Here is a 19,985-nt window from a genome sequence, read left to right on the forward strand (position 1 = left end):
TCTCAGTAACTAACTACTCCAAGCTCATGGGCTTCAAAGTACACGCCATACAGCCACTCCTTTTTCTGCCTATCTCCATTATGCACTTTGAGTAAAAAGTTACAGGGATAGCAAGATTTGTTTTTATCTGGCAATGTAAAGCTTGAGGACAAACTTAATTTTTGCCTTTTGATTTTGATTCTGGCTGTTAATAATCCAAAAAGGTTTTTCATGGTCATATTTTACACAAATCTGCCAACTCTTCTGATTTATATAATGCCACCCTCAGAAGGTTTTTAATGGCTCCCACGTATATCTGATTTCAGCTCAGCCCTCGGAATATATTAGTCCTGTGGGCTACACCTACATCCAGAACATCAATAAAAGACCCTTCTGATGCTAAAATTATGTCTTCATTATGGGAGCCCAGGACGACAAAGGAAATAGAAGAATGCCCCAAAACAAGATTTTGACAGTTTCTTATGCACTATCACTTTAAAAGCATGACAGACCCACAGCTCCCCCAGCAGCCTATTCTATGGGACCTGCAAAATGACGACTCTCAGTTTGCATATACTATGGTGTTGAAGCCTTTCTTAAAGCGTGTAGGCTACATGTAGTCACAGATCACAGTGAAAGGCAGGCTGTGTCCATACTGTGGTTTTTAGCTACTTGCAGCAGTGAAAGGCTGTGGTAGGGTGACCAGAAGTCCCGATTTTATAGGGACAGTCCCGATTTTTGGGTCTTTTTCTTGTATAGGCTCCTATTACCCCCCACCCCCTGTCCCGATTTTTCACACTTGCTGTCTGGTCCCCCTAGGCTCTGGTGAGGGGAAGGCAGTGGAGAAAGTCTCTGGCAGCTCCCTGCTGAGGAAGCCTTTCCCTGTGAATGGGGAAGATTTCAGCAGTGGGGAAGCAGCAGACACTACACTGCTAAAAATAGCTCTGGGACCCTCGGGCTCCAGCCGAGCCTGATCGTCTACACTGCAATTTTTCAGCCGCCCAGCCTGAGCCCCACAAGCTTGAGTCAGCTGACATGGGCCACCCGTGGGTGTTTTATTGCAGCACAGATGAGTAGGGTGGCCACACTGTGAAGCAACACTGGAGCTGCACACAGTGATTGGATTAGCAGCGCAGAGTGACTGAATCAGCACTGGAAGAGTTGTGCTAACCTGAGTCTGTAGCCTGTAACTATATCCCCACTGCATTACTACCTCAAGCATCAGCAGCAGTTGAGTTTTTGAACTAGTGATTATTGTGTGTGGATGGAGCTGGTTTAGGGATAGCACTCCAGTTATACGTTGAGCAAACTCGGCTGTGAAGACAAGCCCTTAGAGGTGCAGCATAGCCCTCACAATGCCGGGGGAGGAGAATAATCCTGGGCGGCTCTTGGGGCTCGAGAGGACCCTGGCAAAGTGTACACAGCCTAAGTCACAGTTACCTCCTTGGGCTGCTCTATAGGCTGCAGAGTTGCATTATGCATCCCAAGTTCCCCACCCCAACATACCTCTCCTACCCTGCCCCTAGCACAACCCTAGCTCGGGGCTTGTGAGGAGTCCTTAGAAGGCAGCCTATCACATTATCTCTGCTGGAGGAATTCTCTGGATGTGGGGCTTTGGAGATCCCCTTATGTCATGCCAGTCTGTTTACCGGGCTTACAGGACTACAGGGGGCATGAGGTTCTCAATCCTTGTTCTTTTGTGAAACTTTCCAGAGAATTTTAGCAGTAGCTTCCTTACATGAACAGTCCATAGGCAAATGGAGAAAGCTAAAATTCTTACATACAAATTGTACTCCCTGATTCTTTGGCAGCTGTTCAGTTTGCTACAACAGTAAGGGCTTATTTTTCCAAATTTTGCATGGCACGGATAAGCAGAAAACCAAAGCAATGAGAAAGCAGGCTCAAATTTGCCATGCAGAAATACAGAGAGTGTTGACACACTGATAACTGGTACAAATTTTGATATGAACATACGACTATTTCTGCACCCAACAAAAATGAGAGAGAAGATGGTGGCTGGAACTCTGATTACCAGTGCAGAGTTGACATTTTCACTGGCAATCTGAGTGAGCAGCCTCCATTACAGTCTAGCAAATTAACACAAAAGTCAGTAACTTGTAATATTATAGGTAGAGAATATAGCAATGTCTGTATTAAGATGTTAGACTTATTTCATTTTAAAGGCTTATTTTCCATTACTTATACAATCTTCAACTTTCTTTCAGAATCTGGCAGACGTGGGAGCAAAAGAACAAAGATAGCGGGGGGGGGGAAATATATTTTATCCCTTAAAAAGTTTTGTTGGCAACTTTTTTTATGAACAGCTCTAGCACAGCAGGGACAGATGGTAAACACTTGAAATCTGGCAGGGAGAGAGTCCCTAAATTGCAAATGGACTTTTCAGAATGCCGGTGAAAGTTGACTATCATTTGTCAATATTATATGATTTTAACAATTGTATTTTGTGCATGACTGGAGTTTGCAGTCTCTTAATGGTCAGTCAGTACTCTATGGGGCTTGAACAGGAGTGTGTTGATTGAGAAAATTTGTAGGCTGTGCAGTGTTTTTATCTACAATTAATGAAGGTGAAAAGCAGAGGAGACAAGATTCTTCCTTCCATACAACATATGAGTGTGTATAATACAAAGTAAGGAAGTAGGCAAAAGTGTCCAAAGGAATCCTGTCTTCTTCTGAATAATCTGGAAAGTTGTGTATGGAAGGAGGCCACATGGATTGCATGAATACCACAGCATAGAGCAATCTACAGCTATTTAACAAAAAGTTGAATGGTGGAATTTCTATATTTTCTTATTTAAAAATGTAGGAAATTCTATTAAAAATCCCCAAATTTATGTCACAAGAATGGTAAGATTGCAAAGTGAAACACTCAGAACTCAGGAAATTATAATGTGAAGGTGATTTGCGCAAATTTAGCTCTGCCTTAGCCTGAGTAATCATTACAATAGGATCTGTTATTAAATGATCTTAAACTGTTTCCGCCCCACATGAGCCCTACCTCATTCAAGATATAGCTTGGCTAGGAACAAAACAGCATTATGGAGAGAACTGATTTGCTTCGTTCACTGCAGTTGTGATATGCACCGCTGTGAAGGAAACTGTTGTGCACAGAATTTCTGTCTCATTCATTGTAAATTATGTGGTGTGTAGTGTAGTCAATGAGACAGGTCTCTAATCATCATCATCATGTTCCTATTATGCCTCTGGCATTTAGGGCAGTGATGAAGCTCCTCCACTCTTGTCTGTTTCTGGAAAGTCTTTCAATGGTTCCCTAACTGTGCCCCAGGATTTTCAGCTCAGCTTCCACAGCTCTTTGCCATGTTGTTTTCAAGAGTCCTCGTTTTCACTTGCCTTCAGGTGTCCATCTTATTGCTACTCTGGTGATGGAATCCATTTCCATCTGAAGCACATGGCCAATCCATCTCCAACACCTCCTGGCAATGATGGTGCTCAGATCCTCTTGGCTACACTGTGTCAACAGATCTTTGTTTGAGATTGTTCTGGGCCAAAGAATATGGAGGATTTTTCTGAGGCAGGTTGTATGGAATGAAGACAGTATGGACATGTCATACTTTCTCATTCCCCAGCATTCTGCACTATAAAGTAGTGTTGAAAGTACGCAGCTCTGATAAATCTTGAGTTTGGTTTTGATGATTTTGAGACTGTATTTAAGCTCCTGAAGGTGTTCCTGGCTTTACTGATTTTGTTCCGGATGTCCTGGCTTGTTCTACCATCCTGGCTGCTGCTGCTGCCCAAGTATGTGAATGTTTCTACATTGGTGAGACCATAATCCTCTCCCTGTACTGGTGATGGTGAGGCAATATTAAAGGTCATGATATCTGTCTTATTGCAATTGATTTTCAGTCCAATTTGCTGGCTGAATGCGTTGAGTTGAGTTGTTTTTTCTTGTATATGGTGTTGGGTATGTGATGGGAGGACAACATCATCTGCGAAGTTCAGGTCTTCAAGCGATGAGAAGAGTGTCCATTTAATGCCTCTTGGCATGTCTTCTGTTGTATGCCACATTACCCAGTCGATGGCCATGTTGAAGAGGATTGCAGACATGGCACACCCCTGATGTACTCCTGTTTTGACTTCAAAACTGAGCTCACTGTGATCAACAGTGCATGTAAAATTGAAATAGAAGCTTCTGATGATGATTAAATGGAAAGGAATTCCATATGCCCACAGAATGCGCCATAGCCTGGTCCTGTGAATGCTGTCAAAAGCCTTCTCAAAGTCTATGGAGTTTATGCAGAGTTGCCGTTGCCATTCTAAGCCCTGTTCTATTATGTTTCGTAGAGTGAAGATCTGGTCTGTGCATCCACGCTCTTTCCGAAAACCGGCTTGCTCTTTTCTGAGAACACTATCAACTGCCTCTGATATATGCTGGACTATGATGTTACACAATACTTTGCTTGGCACAGATAAAAGTGTGATACCACGCCAGTTACTACAATCACTGAGAGTTCCTTTCTTTGGTATCTTCACTATAACCCCATTGGCCCACTCATTTGGCACTGTTTCCCTTTCCCAGACTGATGTAAACAGAAGGGCTCTAATGGAAGAAGGAGAATGGACTTGAAGTTAATTCACTGGACTGAGATTCAAGAGATCTGGGTTCTATTGCTGCTTATGTGACCTTTGTCAACTTACTTAGTACTTTCAGTAGCACTGTAGTTGCTTACTCCTAGTCATCCCCTTGTGGCCAGGCATGGCGTAGCTGCTCTCTCTCCAGGGTAGCATCCCCTGCCAACGGTCCCTCTGGCACTGTAGTGGTGTGTCTGCTTGATGACTTGGCCCTCCAGCCAGGTCACTGTCTTTAGTCCACTCCTTCTGGGTTCCCAACTAAAATTCACAAAAAGCTGTGAGAAACAAAAGCCTTCTGCCCTCTCTGGGGCTCTTCCATGGCCAGTCTTTGGGTCAGCCTGCTGCCCCCTTGTGGGGCTTGACAACTGTTACAATGGGTTTGTCCAACCCTTGCCTTGGGCTGGTATGTGAACCTAGTCACCTCCCTGGTGACTCAGGGTGTCTCCCTGCCTGGAGAGCTTTTCAGTCCCTTCCCTGCTTTTTAATCAGGGTCTCTCCCAGGACTCCTAATTAAATAAATACTAAAGGCCCTATTATTCACCTGCAGAAGATGAGCAACGTACTATGGGATGCAAGTAAATGTGTCACTGGGAAGTACTTGTATTCCACCAGAGGATGATCAGGCCCTCACATTAAGTTAAAACATAATAGGTTTTATTCTTTTTTGCATTTAACTGTCCGCAGCTCTGTTTCCATATTATCTTTCTTTTGACTTTTCCTTCTTAACTAAATATGGGGAGGAGGGTGAGGGCAAAAGAAAAACATACAACTGAAATATTGGAAGATGATCTGCAAATGACATATTCAGTCAGGTATTGATCGAGATTTTAGACCAGGTCTTCAAGCATGCAGATTACTCTGTAACTGGTATAGGTTTAATAAAAACATTTAAAATAAATTTAAAAAAGCAATGTTAAAAAACAGTAGCAGCAGTTTCTTTTTAGACTTCATAAAGGAACAATGTTTTGATAAAAGAATAACAAACAGAGCTCATCTTGGATCTCGGTAAGGAGACCTGAAAAGTCAAACATGTAATGGTAAAAATTACATCATCTGTAATCTTTTTACCAACTGGCTTACTTCAAACAACAGTAACACAGAGATGCTATTCTGAAGACAACCAGTCATTGCATTTGTTTTCCATTTGATATACAATCTAGAACAACTGCAATAGCAAACCAGACATGAACTTTATTAAACCTTGTACAGTTTCCAACAGTTCTAGGAACTGTGAATTTACCCTTGTAGATATCTGGGTGTGCAAGTGTTCAACATTTAATATATATGTATGATGAACTTGATTTAAGATTTTTAATGACTTAAAAATGTGAAATACACAAAGAAAGATATGTGAGCGCTACCACTGAAAATCTCAATAGGAATTTAGATTCAAATTTTCTTAAAAGTTAAGCACAGAAATCCATACTTTGACACTTAATAAACAGCCTGATGTTCAAAGAGGCAGAGCACCTGCAGTTTCCACAGGACACCAACTGGAGTTTGGAGTACTCAGAGCACATCTGAAAATCCTAAACATGTTTTTAGAAGCCAAACTTTAGGGACTTAAGTTTTTTAAAAAATCAGTCTTTGAGTAATAAAGATGCAGGATTGAATGCTGAACCCGCAGATACATATAACTAATGTCAACCCGCAACGATGAAAATAAGACACAGAGATTTTTTCCTTACACAGAGATGAACTACAGTACATATAATACTTGGGCAAAATTATATGCTCACAGTTTAACGCTGACCATATTGGACTATCCCTTCTTACCTCTATTCCCTCCTTGTTTAAGGCATATTCATCAAAGTTCAAAATAGCAGTCTTGATGGTTCTTGGCGGGGGTAACACTGTCAATCCAATATTAATAGCATTGCTTCGTTTTGAGTCCAACACAATGATCTCTTGTCTCTTTCCATCTGCAGCAGTTTTCTTGGTAAACAGGTAAAGAGAAGAAAATTAACGTTGATACAATTCTTTGATAATACAAAGCAAAAATTTACATCGATCTTCAATGACTTGAACTTTTATGATAGTAGCAACACAGACAATAAAAACTAGTGCATCTATAAGCAAAACACAGGGTAAATTCTTCTGTCGTTTACACCCGTGCATCCCCACTGAAGTCAATGGGGGTTGTCAGAGTTTAAACTAGAAGGCAGAAATTAGTCTTATAACTATACAAGATAACTATATTATGTACTTTTAGCTACAAGGCTTGGGAGTACAGAAATTTGAGATGGGATTCCAAATTTTTAAAGAAAGTTTTATATTGCCAGTATAAAGTGATAGCTGTCACCAGCTGACAGAAATTAAATGTCACCAGAATGTCACTAGACTTTGCAGGAATGCTCAGCAGAAGTGTGTACTAGTGATTAGAGCAGGGAACTGGAAAGCAGGGCTCCTGGGTTCTGTTCCTGACTGGCTATGTGACTTGGATATGTAACTTAACCTTTACCTCAGTTGACCTATTTGTAAAAGGGAGACAGTAATACTTACCTATCTCACAGAATGTGCGTGGCTTGATTCAGAATGGCTCTATTACGTTGGAAAACAAAGGTAGAATATGGTTCCGTGATTGCTCTCAAAAGGAGCTCCAACACCTCCTTTTTGGAGGTGCAGGATGTGTCCTGCCTGAACTGCTTTCTGTCCTGTGGCTGGTGAAGCAATAACACCATCCCACCGATTGTGGTCAGAGTACTGTGGCTGATCCCTGTGCAGGTGCGGACCTACTTTTGCTCTCTTATCTCCTTTGCACTTCCATGTAGGGCCAGATATAAGCTAGTCCTTAATATGTACCAAAGGCTTTGAGATCATCCGGTGAAGTGTGTTAGATAATAATGACAATACAGATAATAATGAAAGTGAAAAATGTCAATAGCAATATATTTTTACAGACCTCAGTCAAGTATTAATTTTTTTATAAAAATGTAAAACACATTCTCCACACACAACAATGACAAAAATGCCTAGCCAACTAAGTAAACTGATTTGCAAAACATGTATAGGGGAATTATAAAATTTTCAATATGGTTTTCATTTAGGCAACATATCTTTTATTTTCTCATCACACTGCATTGAAAGGTGCCTTTTTTGGAAAGCCAAGGACGTAATTGAATACGGCATATGATGTAGGACTCTATTACACACTGGACTTTGTAAGCATGTTTCTTTCTTTTCTTCCTTCTTTGCTAGCATACAGTATGGGGTGGGAAGATGCTGTTCAGAGCCATATCAGGATCAAATTTATGGGTTTGAGTTAAAGTCTGAAGCCCCTATTCAGCAAAAGCACTTAAGCATGTACTTAACTTTAAGCTTTAGCTCCACCCACCAACATGTCAGCTCACACAGCTGTGCCTGTGAGGAACAGGAAGTAATCTGTGCATGATATAAAACTGTGGCAGATTACTTCCCTTTTGGATCAAAGGGGGAACGAGGAACCAGATAGTTACTAACTGAGTTACTAACTGAGTATAAAAATATAGCTGTGTTTCACCTAAGATCACTTTCCTCCTAAGGTCACTGGGTCTCAGTCATACTAACCCTTTTGTAAACAGCTACTTTCTAACTTGTATTTCACTGTACATAATTATTTATTATGGGTATTACCAAAGAAGTGAAATTTAATATGATTTTTCCAATAGCCTTGCAAGCAAGTATTTATTTATATATTATCTAACATGAAGACAAAAACAGCTTCTTCCCCAAAAGTAATCCCTGCACGAGCAGCATTTAAACTGGCAAGACAATTTGAGACACCTGACTCTGTGTCAGTTATATGGAGGATGTTGCATTGTCGTCCGATTGTGAGAAAGCAATTAGAGCACCCCATCTATTTCTATCTTGATTAACAAGGATGGATTGGGATTTCAAAAGGAACTGAATGGGATTTGGAGCTCAAACTCCCTTACACTCCTTTGGAAATCCCACCCCACATGTGTAATTTCCCTCAGCATTCACTGAAGTTATGCATATACAAGGGATATCCTTAAGCACGCAGATGAGAATATATTCCTTTGTCTTTACTCCCTATCGGTTTCTCAGGCCCCAGGAACAGTAAATTCAGCCCTATTCAATAGGAAACAAGCCAGCAAAAACATAATTTCTAAACTATGCACTGCAGACAGCAGCAGGGTTGCATGATAACATAATTTAACACAGCAAAGGTGCATTTGTTTTCATCTCTCTGCCAGAAAAATAAATACCTTGAACCACCTTGCCAATATACCTGCCTGGTTTGGCAGTGTCAGAAGGGAAGAAATCTTCAGACTTGCTCAGTGAGGAAATCTGATCTCGCTCTTTATGCCTGCTAACAAGCTGTCACAGCCCTCTAGTCCCACAAATAAACTGTCTGCTGTGGAGGATGCTGTGATTCGTATAATCATGCAGTAGTTTTCTCTGTTATGTTACCAGTTTTCTGCCAGAAATCACAAATGTCTCCACATGTTACATTCATCTATCTGAGGTATATTTTATTTTATTTTGTTGTAGTCTATTGTGTTTAATGAAAAACTTATTGTGAGCCAGCATCAGGAAGTGGCTGTTTATAGCTGTGTTTTGTGGAAATCATAGTTAAGGATTAGAAACAGGAGTAAAATTGGTTGCAGCTGTATCAAGGAACATATCTGGTAAGATGGAGCCAAAAAATCCATACCTCATCCTCTCTTCTGATCTTAATTTTAGTCTCTCTCTCAGTTTTCTGAACAATTCATCTGACGAGCAACTGACTACATCTACTGTGTTGAAATCTAACTGGTTGACCTTTTATTCATTACTCTGTATTCTGTTTTCAGAAGAACCAACTGAACTTGTAGCACCTCTTATATTATTGTGCAGTAGACCAGATTGGACACTAGGAGTTAGCACAATGGGATGTGTTCTCACTGGAAATGGACAAACTGGTCTGGAAAAAGCAAGAGCTGGGCTAATTTGAGCACAATAGCCAAAGCAAACCTGAGGGGGGGAGGACATGTGCATGTGTGCGTGCATGTATTATTATTATTATTTTTTTACAGACTCAGTTATGTCTCTTTAATTACTTCTACTTGATCTAGGATCTGCTCTACCTGCCCTCAACAGGTTGATGATATTCCCCCTAACCCGGGGGGTGTCTCAGAAGTCTGAAAATCTTTGCTGGGCTATTTCTTGTTCTTCATTACATGATCCAGGCTTCCTGGAGTCAATAATCGGTGATACTTGTGACTCACAGAAGACACAGGGTATTTGCGATTTGAAGACAACTGCTAGTACGAACAAAGAGAGGCCCTCACTCCTCCCAACTTAGATTTGTCAGAAGGAGAAGATGGGAAATAGGACAGATCTTGGACTGGACACACAGAAGACTGGGGTTTAAGAGCCAAGACCACCATCAGGTGGGATGGTTAGATAAGGCCTGAGCCAATGCCCATTGAAATTCATAGGACACTTGCCACCAACTTCAGTGGGAGCTGGATCAGGCTCACAGACAGCAGAGGTCACAAGATGCAGCCCAAGAGATCAGGCAGAGCCCAAGAGGACTCATTATACTCAGAGGAAGAGTAGAAAGTAAGGGCACTAACACAAAACATGACTGGGATTCATATCAAAGACATTACAATAGTCTGGATGAAAATGGGAAAGGAAAAGGGTCTAGCTGAGTAGAAGGAAAGATGTTGGGTTATAGAGAAAGAGACAAGAAGGTTTCAAAAGTTTGGCTATACATCAACACTTTACCAGGCTTATCCAAAGTTTGCCCACTAAAACAGTAAGTCTTAAAAAATCCATACAATCTTCTGTGCAATGATAATGAAATTCCAATCTTGTACTACTGAAGGGACATAATGGAAGTTAAACTTGTAATCTCTCATGCAGAGAAGTCCCTGCCCTCCATGTACTGCTAGATGCTTTGGCACAGCATCTGCTCCTTGGCTGGGAAGATGAGTCAGCAGGTTTCTTTGACATCAGTGCAGCCTTGAATTCTGAAGAGTGATTTAAATGACCACTATTCTCTTGGAGACTAAGTCTCCGAGACTAACCTCGAAGAGAAAAGTCATCATCTAAATCACTATTCAAAACTCAAGGCTACACCGGTTTCTAAGAAACCTGCTGATTCATCTTGCCAGCCAAAGAGTAGATGCTGCACCAAAGCACCTAGCAGCACATGGAGGACAGGGAAGAAAGTGCGTTTAGGGCGGAGATGAGTGACGAGAGTTTGGGAAAATACCTGGTTAACGATTTGGAAAAATTAATTGATTGATTAAAATAATCTAAACTTTTATCATAATTTATGATAAATGTAAAAGGGTAAAAGTAAGGCAGACCAGTTCATCAAAATATTGACATTATGAAGTATACAACAAACTCTGTGGAAGTGGAAATATGCTGTAACTCTACATTCAGTTCAAGGAATGATTTGTTTTGTGGCTCCTAGATGACATTCTCATTCCTTCTGCTCCAGTCCACACTCAGAATGAGCCTTCTATGATAGATTTATATTTACAACGAAGGAGAGTAGGAGGAGTAATATGCCGCAATTTTACCAACAGTGGAGAAAGCAGAGGGAGTGAAATTAAGCTCAACATGCCCTGAATTAATCATTGATTGGATTTAAAATCTGTATGAAATTAAATTATTTTTAAAATCTGTATGAAATACATTTCAGTTCTATATGCAATGAAAATCACTGAGCTATTCTTGTGTTAGAGATAATTCAATTTAAAATTATAACAGCTGTGCAATCTATGTAATTGATGTATTTGTAGACCTACTGTTTGCTGTGTAAACATTTTATAAACTGCAGCTACATTGTCCACATTACCAATACATAACCAGTATGACACATCTGTAATTCTGATTATTTTGGCTGAAATGATTACACTCTCAGATATAGCTCAGGGTTCAAAGTCACCTTACAAATTAGTCAGGAGGACTTTTGATTACAATTTTTTTTCTTTTTTTGGTGTGGAACTCAGTCTTTATTGAAGGTACAAGGTGATAGCCTTGGAAACAGAAGTCTTCTGCTTATACCCAAAAGCAACAGCAAGGTAGGGCAAGCTTCCCTGCCCTGATACAACGTCTCTCAACACTGGCCCGGAGGAACAGTCTCTGGGAGTGAGAAAACAGTGCAAGATTTCAGATCCATTCAATCCTTGGCCTACCAGCTGAGTTAGTCAACTGTGATGTGTCTGCTTGACCAAGAACACCAATATAGATTGTCAAACTGCCATTTATAACAATTTCAACTGGATTTGAACCAGTGACCTAGAAATGAAGGACTAGAAATCTAATTTCCAACACCTTGAGCCATCTAGTCTTCTGGATTGTTTGTTTTTGAACACGTGGATACTTAATTTGTACCAATTATGGAAAAGTAAAATGATCATGGTACTATGTGGTTTTTCAGAATTGTTATAAAACTTGTACTAATGTGAGAACTTAGGCATATGTACAACAGATATATTGGCAATGAGTGATTTTCTTATATGTGGCCTTACGGTGTATCTTTTATTAGTACTATAACTGGAAAAGAACATTGTTTGTCTGATACCAATTACTGTATTTACATTAACAAATCAAAAACAATAGTCATGAACAGCAAGGGTTCTAGCTAATAACGTTTAAAGGCTAACTTTAAATCTCCATTAAATTCAACTACAAGATACGTCATAAGAGTTCAGCATTAAATGGTTCTGTTACCAGCCTTAAAGATTTAATTTTATGATAATGTTCCTATGAAACACAGAAGTCTTAGCAAATCAAGATTTTCTCTCATGAAAATTTCATATTTTCATAATGAAATTTGGATAGTAAAGTTCTCAAAGTTAAGGGTGAAAAATATTTCTGTGCAAAGTGGCAAAAAAATGTATGCATGAAAAGAAGAGAACCCAGGTTATATTTGCAGGGCTTGGCAATATGACAAAAAGTTCTTTAGACAAGAAATCTTTATACGCTTGAAACGGAAATCATCGCGAGACAATTAACATGGAACCACAAGACTATTTACACATTTCAAAGCAGAACCACACTTTAACGTTATGATCCTTTCAGGAATAATTCCTAAAATGATTATGAAAATAGTATGAAGATATATTACAGGATATATGTTATGAGAATATATTACAATGATTTCATGTAGTGTCCAATTATAACAAGCCCTGTTTTGCCTCATCTCCATACATGCCTAATGATAAAGCTTTAAATTTCACTAGCAAGGGAAAAGTAGCCAGATACACAGATCTGAATTACCTTTCCTTAATACATGATGCACTTTGGTATCCATGGGGACATCATTTTACAGTGGCCTTAATTTAGGATAGTTTAATTCACTTTGTAAGTGAATTAAGCCAAACTAAATTAAGGCCACTTTAATTCTGAACAACAGCACCCACACAGGGACTCAATATGGTTTAACTAATCCACTTCACATTCATAACTTTAATTAATTTGGATTAATGTTCCTGGATACCCCCATGCAGACAAACCTATGTTTGAAAATTCTGGCTATGAAGTTTACAACGCTACAATACCACAATGCTACAATACTCTCCAGCTGAAGTGAAATACAAAAAGTGGAATAGAAATATGATTCACAAGAGCAATATGGCATATGGCTAGGCATGTATATTGTTTGGGGCTCAGCTCTTATTGTCAGCTCATGGAGTGTCTGTCTGTCTTTGTAGAATACTTAACTTATGTGCACAAATATAGAACATATATAAAACATCTTTGTTAATTTCTATTGTTTTTTAAACTCTATAAGCATAAATATCATCTACATTAATCTAAAAACAAACTCAAATTTAATAAAAACTAAACAAAACATTAGAAATACCTTTGTGACCGGCAGTTCCTTGGATTTAGATTCAAAGAGGTGCTCCAGTTTGGAAGTGTCCACCTTAATGGGTTCCAGTTTCGACCACAGGAATTCTTTACAGCGTTTGTTATTTTTACACTGCCACTCAAATGGCCGTACCTCGTTCCAAAACAGACGGATGGTTTTCTTCTTCTTCATGAATGCTGGCTGACCCCTAGAAACCTGGGGTGACCCTAAACCCTGAGGAGTGCTGAACAGTGGAGGAGGAGCCAATAAATTACCAGAGGGTGGAGGTGGACATCCAAACAGAAGGGGAGGTGGTGGAGGAGGCAAACCCAAAAAGGAAGGTGGAGGTGGGGGAGGGGGAATTAGGGAGTCCCCAGGACCCATATCAACGTCCAACACATCTACATCATCCTCATCCCCCAAGTCTGTAAAATCCATGTCTTTGATTTTAAGTTCTCTAGGATTAGCCATGAGCTGATCCCAAATGTAATCAGATTCCTTCTTGGGCTCTGCTGGTGTTTTCTCAGGGACCTTTTCATCGAGCTCACCCTCAGGCAATACTGTCCCCTTGGCCAACTCAACATTGTTGAATTTTTCTGCAAAGGCTTTCACACTGCCTTGGTTGTCCAGATTTCCAATCTCCATCTTTTTGACACTTTCATCTTTGGCCTGCTTGCTGGCCTGCAGGATAGAGATCCTACTGGCTAGGCTGGTGATTGACTGATCACTTTCCTCCGTCTCCTTCTTTTCTTCCTCCTTCTCCTCCAGCTCTTTCTCCTCTTCATCCTTGGGCTTCTTGTTATGGGCATACAACATATCCAGCATAAACCGTTTGTTGTTGAGAATGTTGCTGCACTGCTCATTCACACCAGCATCTTGAATAGTCTTTGACCATGTACCTGTAATCACACACGCACAAACAATGAATGGAAAAGCACAGGGTGTCAGGAATCCTAAAAATGGCATTGGAAATATCTTTGGTGATACATGTGCAATTATAGTATGAAACCGGATAAAGGGCCTGTCTATAAGAAGACTGAATATGCAGCAAGCTGGGCTGTGAATCTATCTCACGCTGACTGTCCATAGGGACACTGCCAATGTGCACTAACGGTTTAGTAGTGTGCTTTGATCTACACCACCTTCAAACAGCAGCAGTTCATAGTGCACTAGGGAACTTTTCGTGTGCAGCAACAGAGTCTACACAGACTGACAATGCACAGCAGATTAGTGCAGGGTAGATTGAAACCACATGTTGCTGTGAACTAAATATTCAGGCAGACAAGTCCAAAGTTTCAGGGAATATTTGGAAATGATATGTAAGCAATAGCACAGATCTACAGCCGGATTCTGCAAGTTGGTGAGTGTTTCTCTGAGAAGTGCATAGCAGCCATTCAGGCAGTGGGAGCTGAAGGTGCTCGGAACATCTCAGGAGGTACTCGGTGACTCTAAGGACAGAGACCAAACTGCTTCTTTGAGCTGCTCTTTAAATTTTATATAGAAAAAATAATTGGTTACATGTTGGTAATTGCTCACTGAGGAGATCTGGCCCACGTTATTTTACTGGATACCTAAATTGTTAAATTCTTTGACAGTCCATCAGTCCAAAGGCCAACAAGACTGGATGGCACTTGTCCCCACTTCCAGTGTCTCTGCACTTTCTGCTCCGAGCTAGGATCAGAAGTGGGAGGATTAAAACATTGTCAGAAGGGCTGCTCCTGTGGTATTCTTAACATGGCTGGAAAGAGGTGTTACTTTAAGAAAGACTGTTGCTTTTCCAGCCTGAGGCCAACAAAGTTTGTATACCCACCCACCCCATCCTCCTCCACCGCAACCACCCCTGGCCAGGGGAGGGCAGCTTGAAACTCTGGCTGCGCTTAGCACAACTCCTTGGTGCTTTGGCCATATTCACCAGGGTGACCTCTGGGGTCTCTGCAGAGTGAATTGTGCACACAGAGTAAAATTTTCAAAAGTACCTAAATAACTTAGGAGCCTAAGTCACATTTTCAAAAATGATTAATGCACTTAGGCTCCCAAGTCCTTTGGGTGTTTTTGAAAATTTTATCGGCTGACCATAATTACTGACCTGCATTTAAACCACAATCAAATTGAAATATAGTGGCCTCTGCCCACCTCTCAGCAAGATAAAATCATACATATTGTATACTGGTGTATAGAAGTTGAAAAATTAACTAGTGCATGAAACATCATAAATAATTAAAACCAAACAACAATAAAACCATCAAAATAAATGATCAAAGTAGATTGTAGGATGCATTTTTTCCTGACGTTGAATACCTCTTAACATCTTCACCAACCAGTGTGGGACACAATGTAGAAAGTATGTCCAAAATATGTGAGATCTTTTTTCAAAGGGTATTAAATGAGACCGGCCTTATTCCACCTTCAGTATATTTTGCAATTAAAAATGGATTATGAAAATAGTTCAATACTTACCATGATTCTGTTTTTGATTCTTTCTTTCTCTTCCTTACACATTTAATCAATATATTTTTTCTAATCTAACTTTTAAAATTAAATTTTAGTTTATTTTTGATTACTGCCTTCCTTCTCCTCTCTTTCCTGGTGTGTGTGTGTGTGTGTGTGTGTGTGTATATATATGTATGTATTAGTTATGTGGTTGCATGTTCTCTTGAGTTTCTTATTTATTTTTGTTTCTCCTTTTACTCTACTGTCTTTTTCTTTGTCAGGATTTTTATGTTAGCACTTTAAATTTAATGTCTTTATCAGTTGACTTATTTTATTTCTATAACCTTAAGCCCCTTCCATCTGCTCTGGAAAATATCTTCCTTGGCAAGTTCAGTGGCCACATCAACACTATGGGCAAGAGACCCAAACCGGTCTAGCTGAATCATTTGTTAAAATTAAATTAAATTAAATTAAAATGGGTTTAAAAATTCACTGTGCATCAGGGAGCAGACTTCCAACCTGGGAATTCCAACCTGGGTTTCTAATGTTGAATAGTTTATGGCCCCATCCATACTAGCTCTTAGCCACATTTGAAGCTGAACCCAACATTAAGAAAGATGCAGCTTATAGCAAATGATTTTTGCCCAGGATGCAGGCAGTCCATCTTTCTTCACTTTTTACTTTCCTGAACACTCAATCTCTTCCTTGCCTCATTTTCCCATTTGTGACAGATATGGCAATTTCCTGCCATATCTTTGGGAGATCTTAGTGTATTAAGTGTATATATCATTGTGGGCCAGGGACTGTATGTAATTCCCTGCGGGAGGGTGACCACAACTCTTCCAGGAACTAAGAACAGTGGGAGGAAATTAGGCAAATTCACTCAGGTTGTAACTTCTCCAGAGAGCTACCACCAGATGGAGAGGCTTACATATACTAGTTCAAACTGGATTCCCCAGAGGCCACCAGACAAGGAAAGGATTTTGTGGATAAAAAGCCTGATTTTAAAATGACTGAAGACTTTCTTCCTGATCCAGCAAAGAGACGGGACTTCTGTCCAAGTTGAGCCCCAATCATTCCTGGGGAGGGTTGGAAGGACTTTGGCCTACTGAGGCCACATAAGACTGATGGGTAAACTATGGTAAGCTATTAGAATGCATATAGGAACTTTTATTGTTTTTATATGTTTTCTCTGTAATGCTTTTACCTTAAGAATAAATGTGCTTGCTCGTAAAGGGCTGTGCTGTAACTTATAACTGCTGGCAATTAAGCTGTTCATAAGCCCGTGGAGAAAAAGCAAAGTGCAGATGCTGGCCTATTTAAGCAGTCTGGTTTACTGGGGATTACCACAGTGTAGACAGGGAACTGTGCAGCCTGTTTAGGCGGGAGAGAGATGCAGCTGGGAGTCTAGAGTGGGTATCCTCAAGGGACCACAGAGGGAGGAATACAGGTGCAGTTGCCCTGAGCTGTGACGCCCTTCACTCATCCCTTTCCCTCAACATCCCATCTACAGGATTGCTCCCTCACCTCTTCTCTCTCGAAGATTTGCTACTAGATTTTTCTGATCTCCTCCAGACTCTCCTCTTCCCCTTCACTATAGATTTCACAAAGACCAATTCTCAACCAGATTCAACTGCCTAAAGACTTCAGAACTGTCCAAGATTTCCCAGACTCCACTGTATACATGCCACAAGATTTGGCCCCCCTCTAGATTCTCACCTTCTGTGTCTCCCTAGATTTGATTTCTTTCCAATACTGCTCACTCAAAATTCTCCAACAGAGTTTGCATTCCCATTTTAGTCTCCCAAGATCTACCTCATTCTTCACTAGCCAAACAAGATTATCTCTGTAAAGCCTCCTGCTGTTGCTACTCCTGTAGATTCTCCTCCCGCGCCTCCCCCTCCCCCCCCCCCCCGGCATGCATCCCCTTCATGCACACTACTTCATCTGGCTACTGTGTTGCAGTGCTACCTAGGATGAGAAGGGTTGGAAGAAGCATAGAGCAGTATGTTTGATGATAAGGAAGGAGGAGCCCAAAACCAAACACTTCATTTCCTTGCCCCTGCTGTGTCTGGGCAGCCACAGCAATGTAATCCATGAATGACAGCTCCTTTCCTGGAATCTGAGAACTGTCTGAGAAAGCACAAAACCCTAGGAATGCAAAAATAATCCATGCAGACCGAGTACTCTGCATGATTTCTAGTTCTGCATTTGCTCCCTTACCAACTAAATTGCAAACTTTAGTAATTCACAACACATTAGGTCTCTCAACCAACAAATCTTTACTATACTGCTAAAGCTTATGAACTTTTAAAAGCTGGCATTTCATTAAGTTATAGTATAACACCAAAATAGTAATGCAGAAGCGTATGACAAATGGATTCAGTGTGACAAGAAGTTAAAGTTCATCATGTTGGAAACAGCCAGAACTAAAATGTGCTGAGTGTGAAAAATGTTTGTAACCCATTCGCTCCTCGTTTAACATTTGGAATATGCCACAGTGTGATGAGAGCCATAGTCTGTTTCATAACCAGTACAGTTTTTGCTGAACACCAGCTGAGTAATCTGTAATACTGACGGTTAGCAACATCTTGCCTGTGTGAAGAGGAGGAAGCAGAGGACAGTCTCCATCCCCTATGTGTTCAAAGCCTTTCATCATCTACTCTAAAACAGAGGCTCTAGCCACCTTCCATTGGTGGAGAAAGGGGGAGAGTGGAAGATAAAGAGTGAGCATGAGCTCACTTTCACTTTTATGGTTTATTTCCTATGCTGGTCCCCTCACAACCCACTAAGCAACAGCACTGCAGGTGTAAACAATGCCTCCATTCCTAGAGGCTACTTTTCATTATCTGCACTATAACACAACCTCTGCTGACCTGAAGGCAAGGGATCCAAATTTATGATAAAACTGTCCTTGAAACTGACTGTGCCCTTTTCAGGTGGAACTGCTGTCTCAAAGAGATAAGTTTGTTGGGACTAAATCCTCAACTCATCTTTCAGGTTTATATTTTTACACAGATATTTATCTATCCATCTTCTTCAAGGGCATAGTGGTATTCATGGAGCCATATACAAGCCTTGACCAGTGACATCAAGGAGAGTTCTGCGCACTGAAGAAAAGTTGATGACCCTTAAATAGTGAACAATAGTGAACCTGTTAAGTTTTAGTAACATATTCCTGTAAAAAAGAGATGGGGTTTGCCTCCACAGGCAATTTTAAAATCAATACTGCATTTTAAAAAAAAAATTCACTAGTTCAAAAAGAACTATTTGGGGGAAGCTCTATGGCCTGTGTTACACACGAGGTCAGACTAGATGATCACAGTGGTCCCTTCTGGCCCCGGAATCTATGGAAAAAAATGTGAATGTCCAAAGGCTGGCAATATAACCACCAAGACATGATCTCTATGATTTCAAATAATTCCTATTTCATCAGCAAAGAGTGATTAGATACTTCATGTATTACGATAATTTATTTTAAGATCTAAAATGTTTCACTTAGAACAGTGGGCCCCACTGCAGTGCCTCAATAAGATTTAGAGGCCATGTTAATTATATTACAGCTATTAATTCAAGAGCAAACAATTGTATAAGAATCAAATTACTAGGGGCCACAATCTGCCATTTAGTCACTGGCATGGGCTGCTGGCCACGTGGAGTTGGACCTCCCAAGAGAGAATTCTAGATGGCACAACTCCTCCCCTAGCAAGCTGACGCATAGGGTAGGTGTGCAGGCGGTGACATCCTTTAAGTGTGGCTGGTGGTTCATCCAGCCATTACTGTTGGCTACTGTGGAAGTTCTCCTTATGCCTTCTCCACCCAAGCCATGGTCAGGCATTTCTAGCTCTACAGTCAGCAACTTCAAAGTGTCTCCCTGAATTTCTGATACCTGACCAAGACAGGAATGATGGAAGAAAAGAAAGAAATGCAGCACCTGGAGAAGCACCTCACCTAATTTCCTATAGTATTAACATTAGGACTACCCATCGTGATAGTGAACAGCATGGAGACAGGCATTGGCGATCTCATGACAAACTATCTTAGGGCATCTCATACCATTGGAACATCCAACAGAATTCACTGACCTTTGGATGCATGTTAGTGGTAGGACCAGTCTCTAACCAGTTAGTAAATTAATTGTTGAAAGAAGAAATAGGTCTTGATCAGA

General features: G+C 40.5%; 1 protein-coding gene across 2 annotated transcripts in view; it reads right to left on the reverse strand.

Moving 5' to 3' along the window:
* Positions 1–19,985, reverse strand: part of FHOD3 (formin homology 2 domain containing 3) — a 614,532-nt gene that overhangs the window by 72,274 nt on the left and 522,273 nt on the right. For both annotated transcript variants that reach the window (XM_077810937.1, XM_077810936.1), the window contains 2 exons: positions 13,400–14,286; positions 6,364–6,522 (listed from right to left, as the gene is read on the reverse strand). In XM_077810937.1, the coding sequence (XP_077667063.1) occupies positions 6,364–6,522; positions 13,400–14,286 (1,046 nt within the window). The remainder of the gene's footprint in view (positions 1–6,363; positions 6,523–13,399; positions 14,287–19,985) is intronic.

This window comes from Eretmochelys imbricata, chromosome 2, assembly GCF_965152235.1.
Source record: "Eretmochelys imbricata isolate rEreImb1 chromosome 2, rEreImb1.hap1, whole genome shotgun sequence".
Lineage (NCBI taxonomy): Eukaryota > Metazoa > Chordata > Testudines > Cheloniidae > Eretmochelys > Eretmochelys imbricata.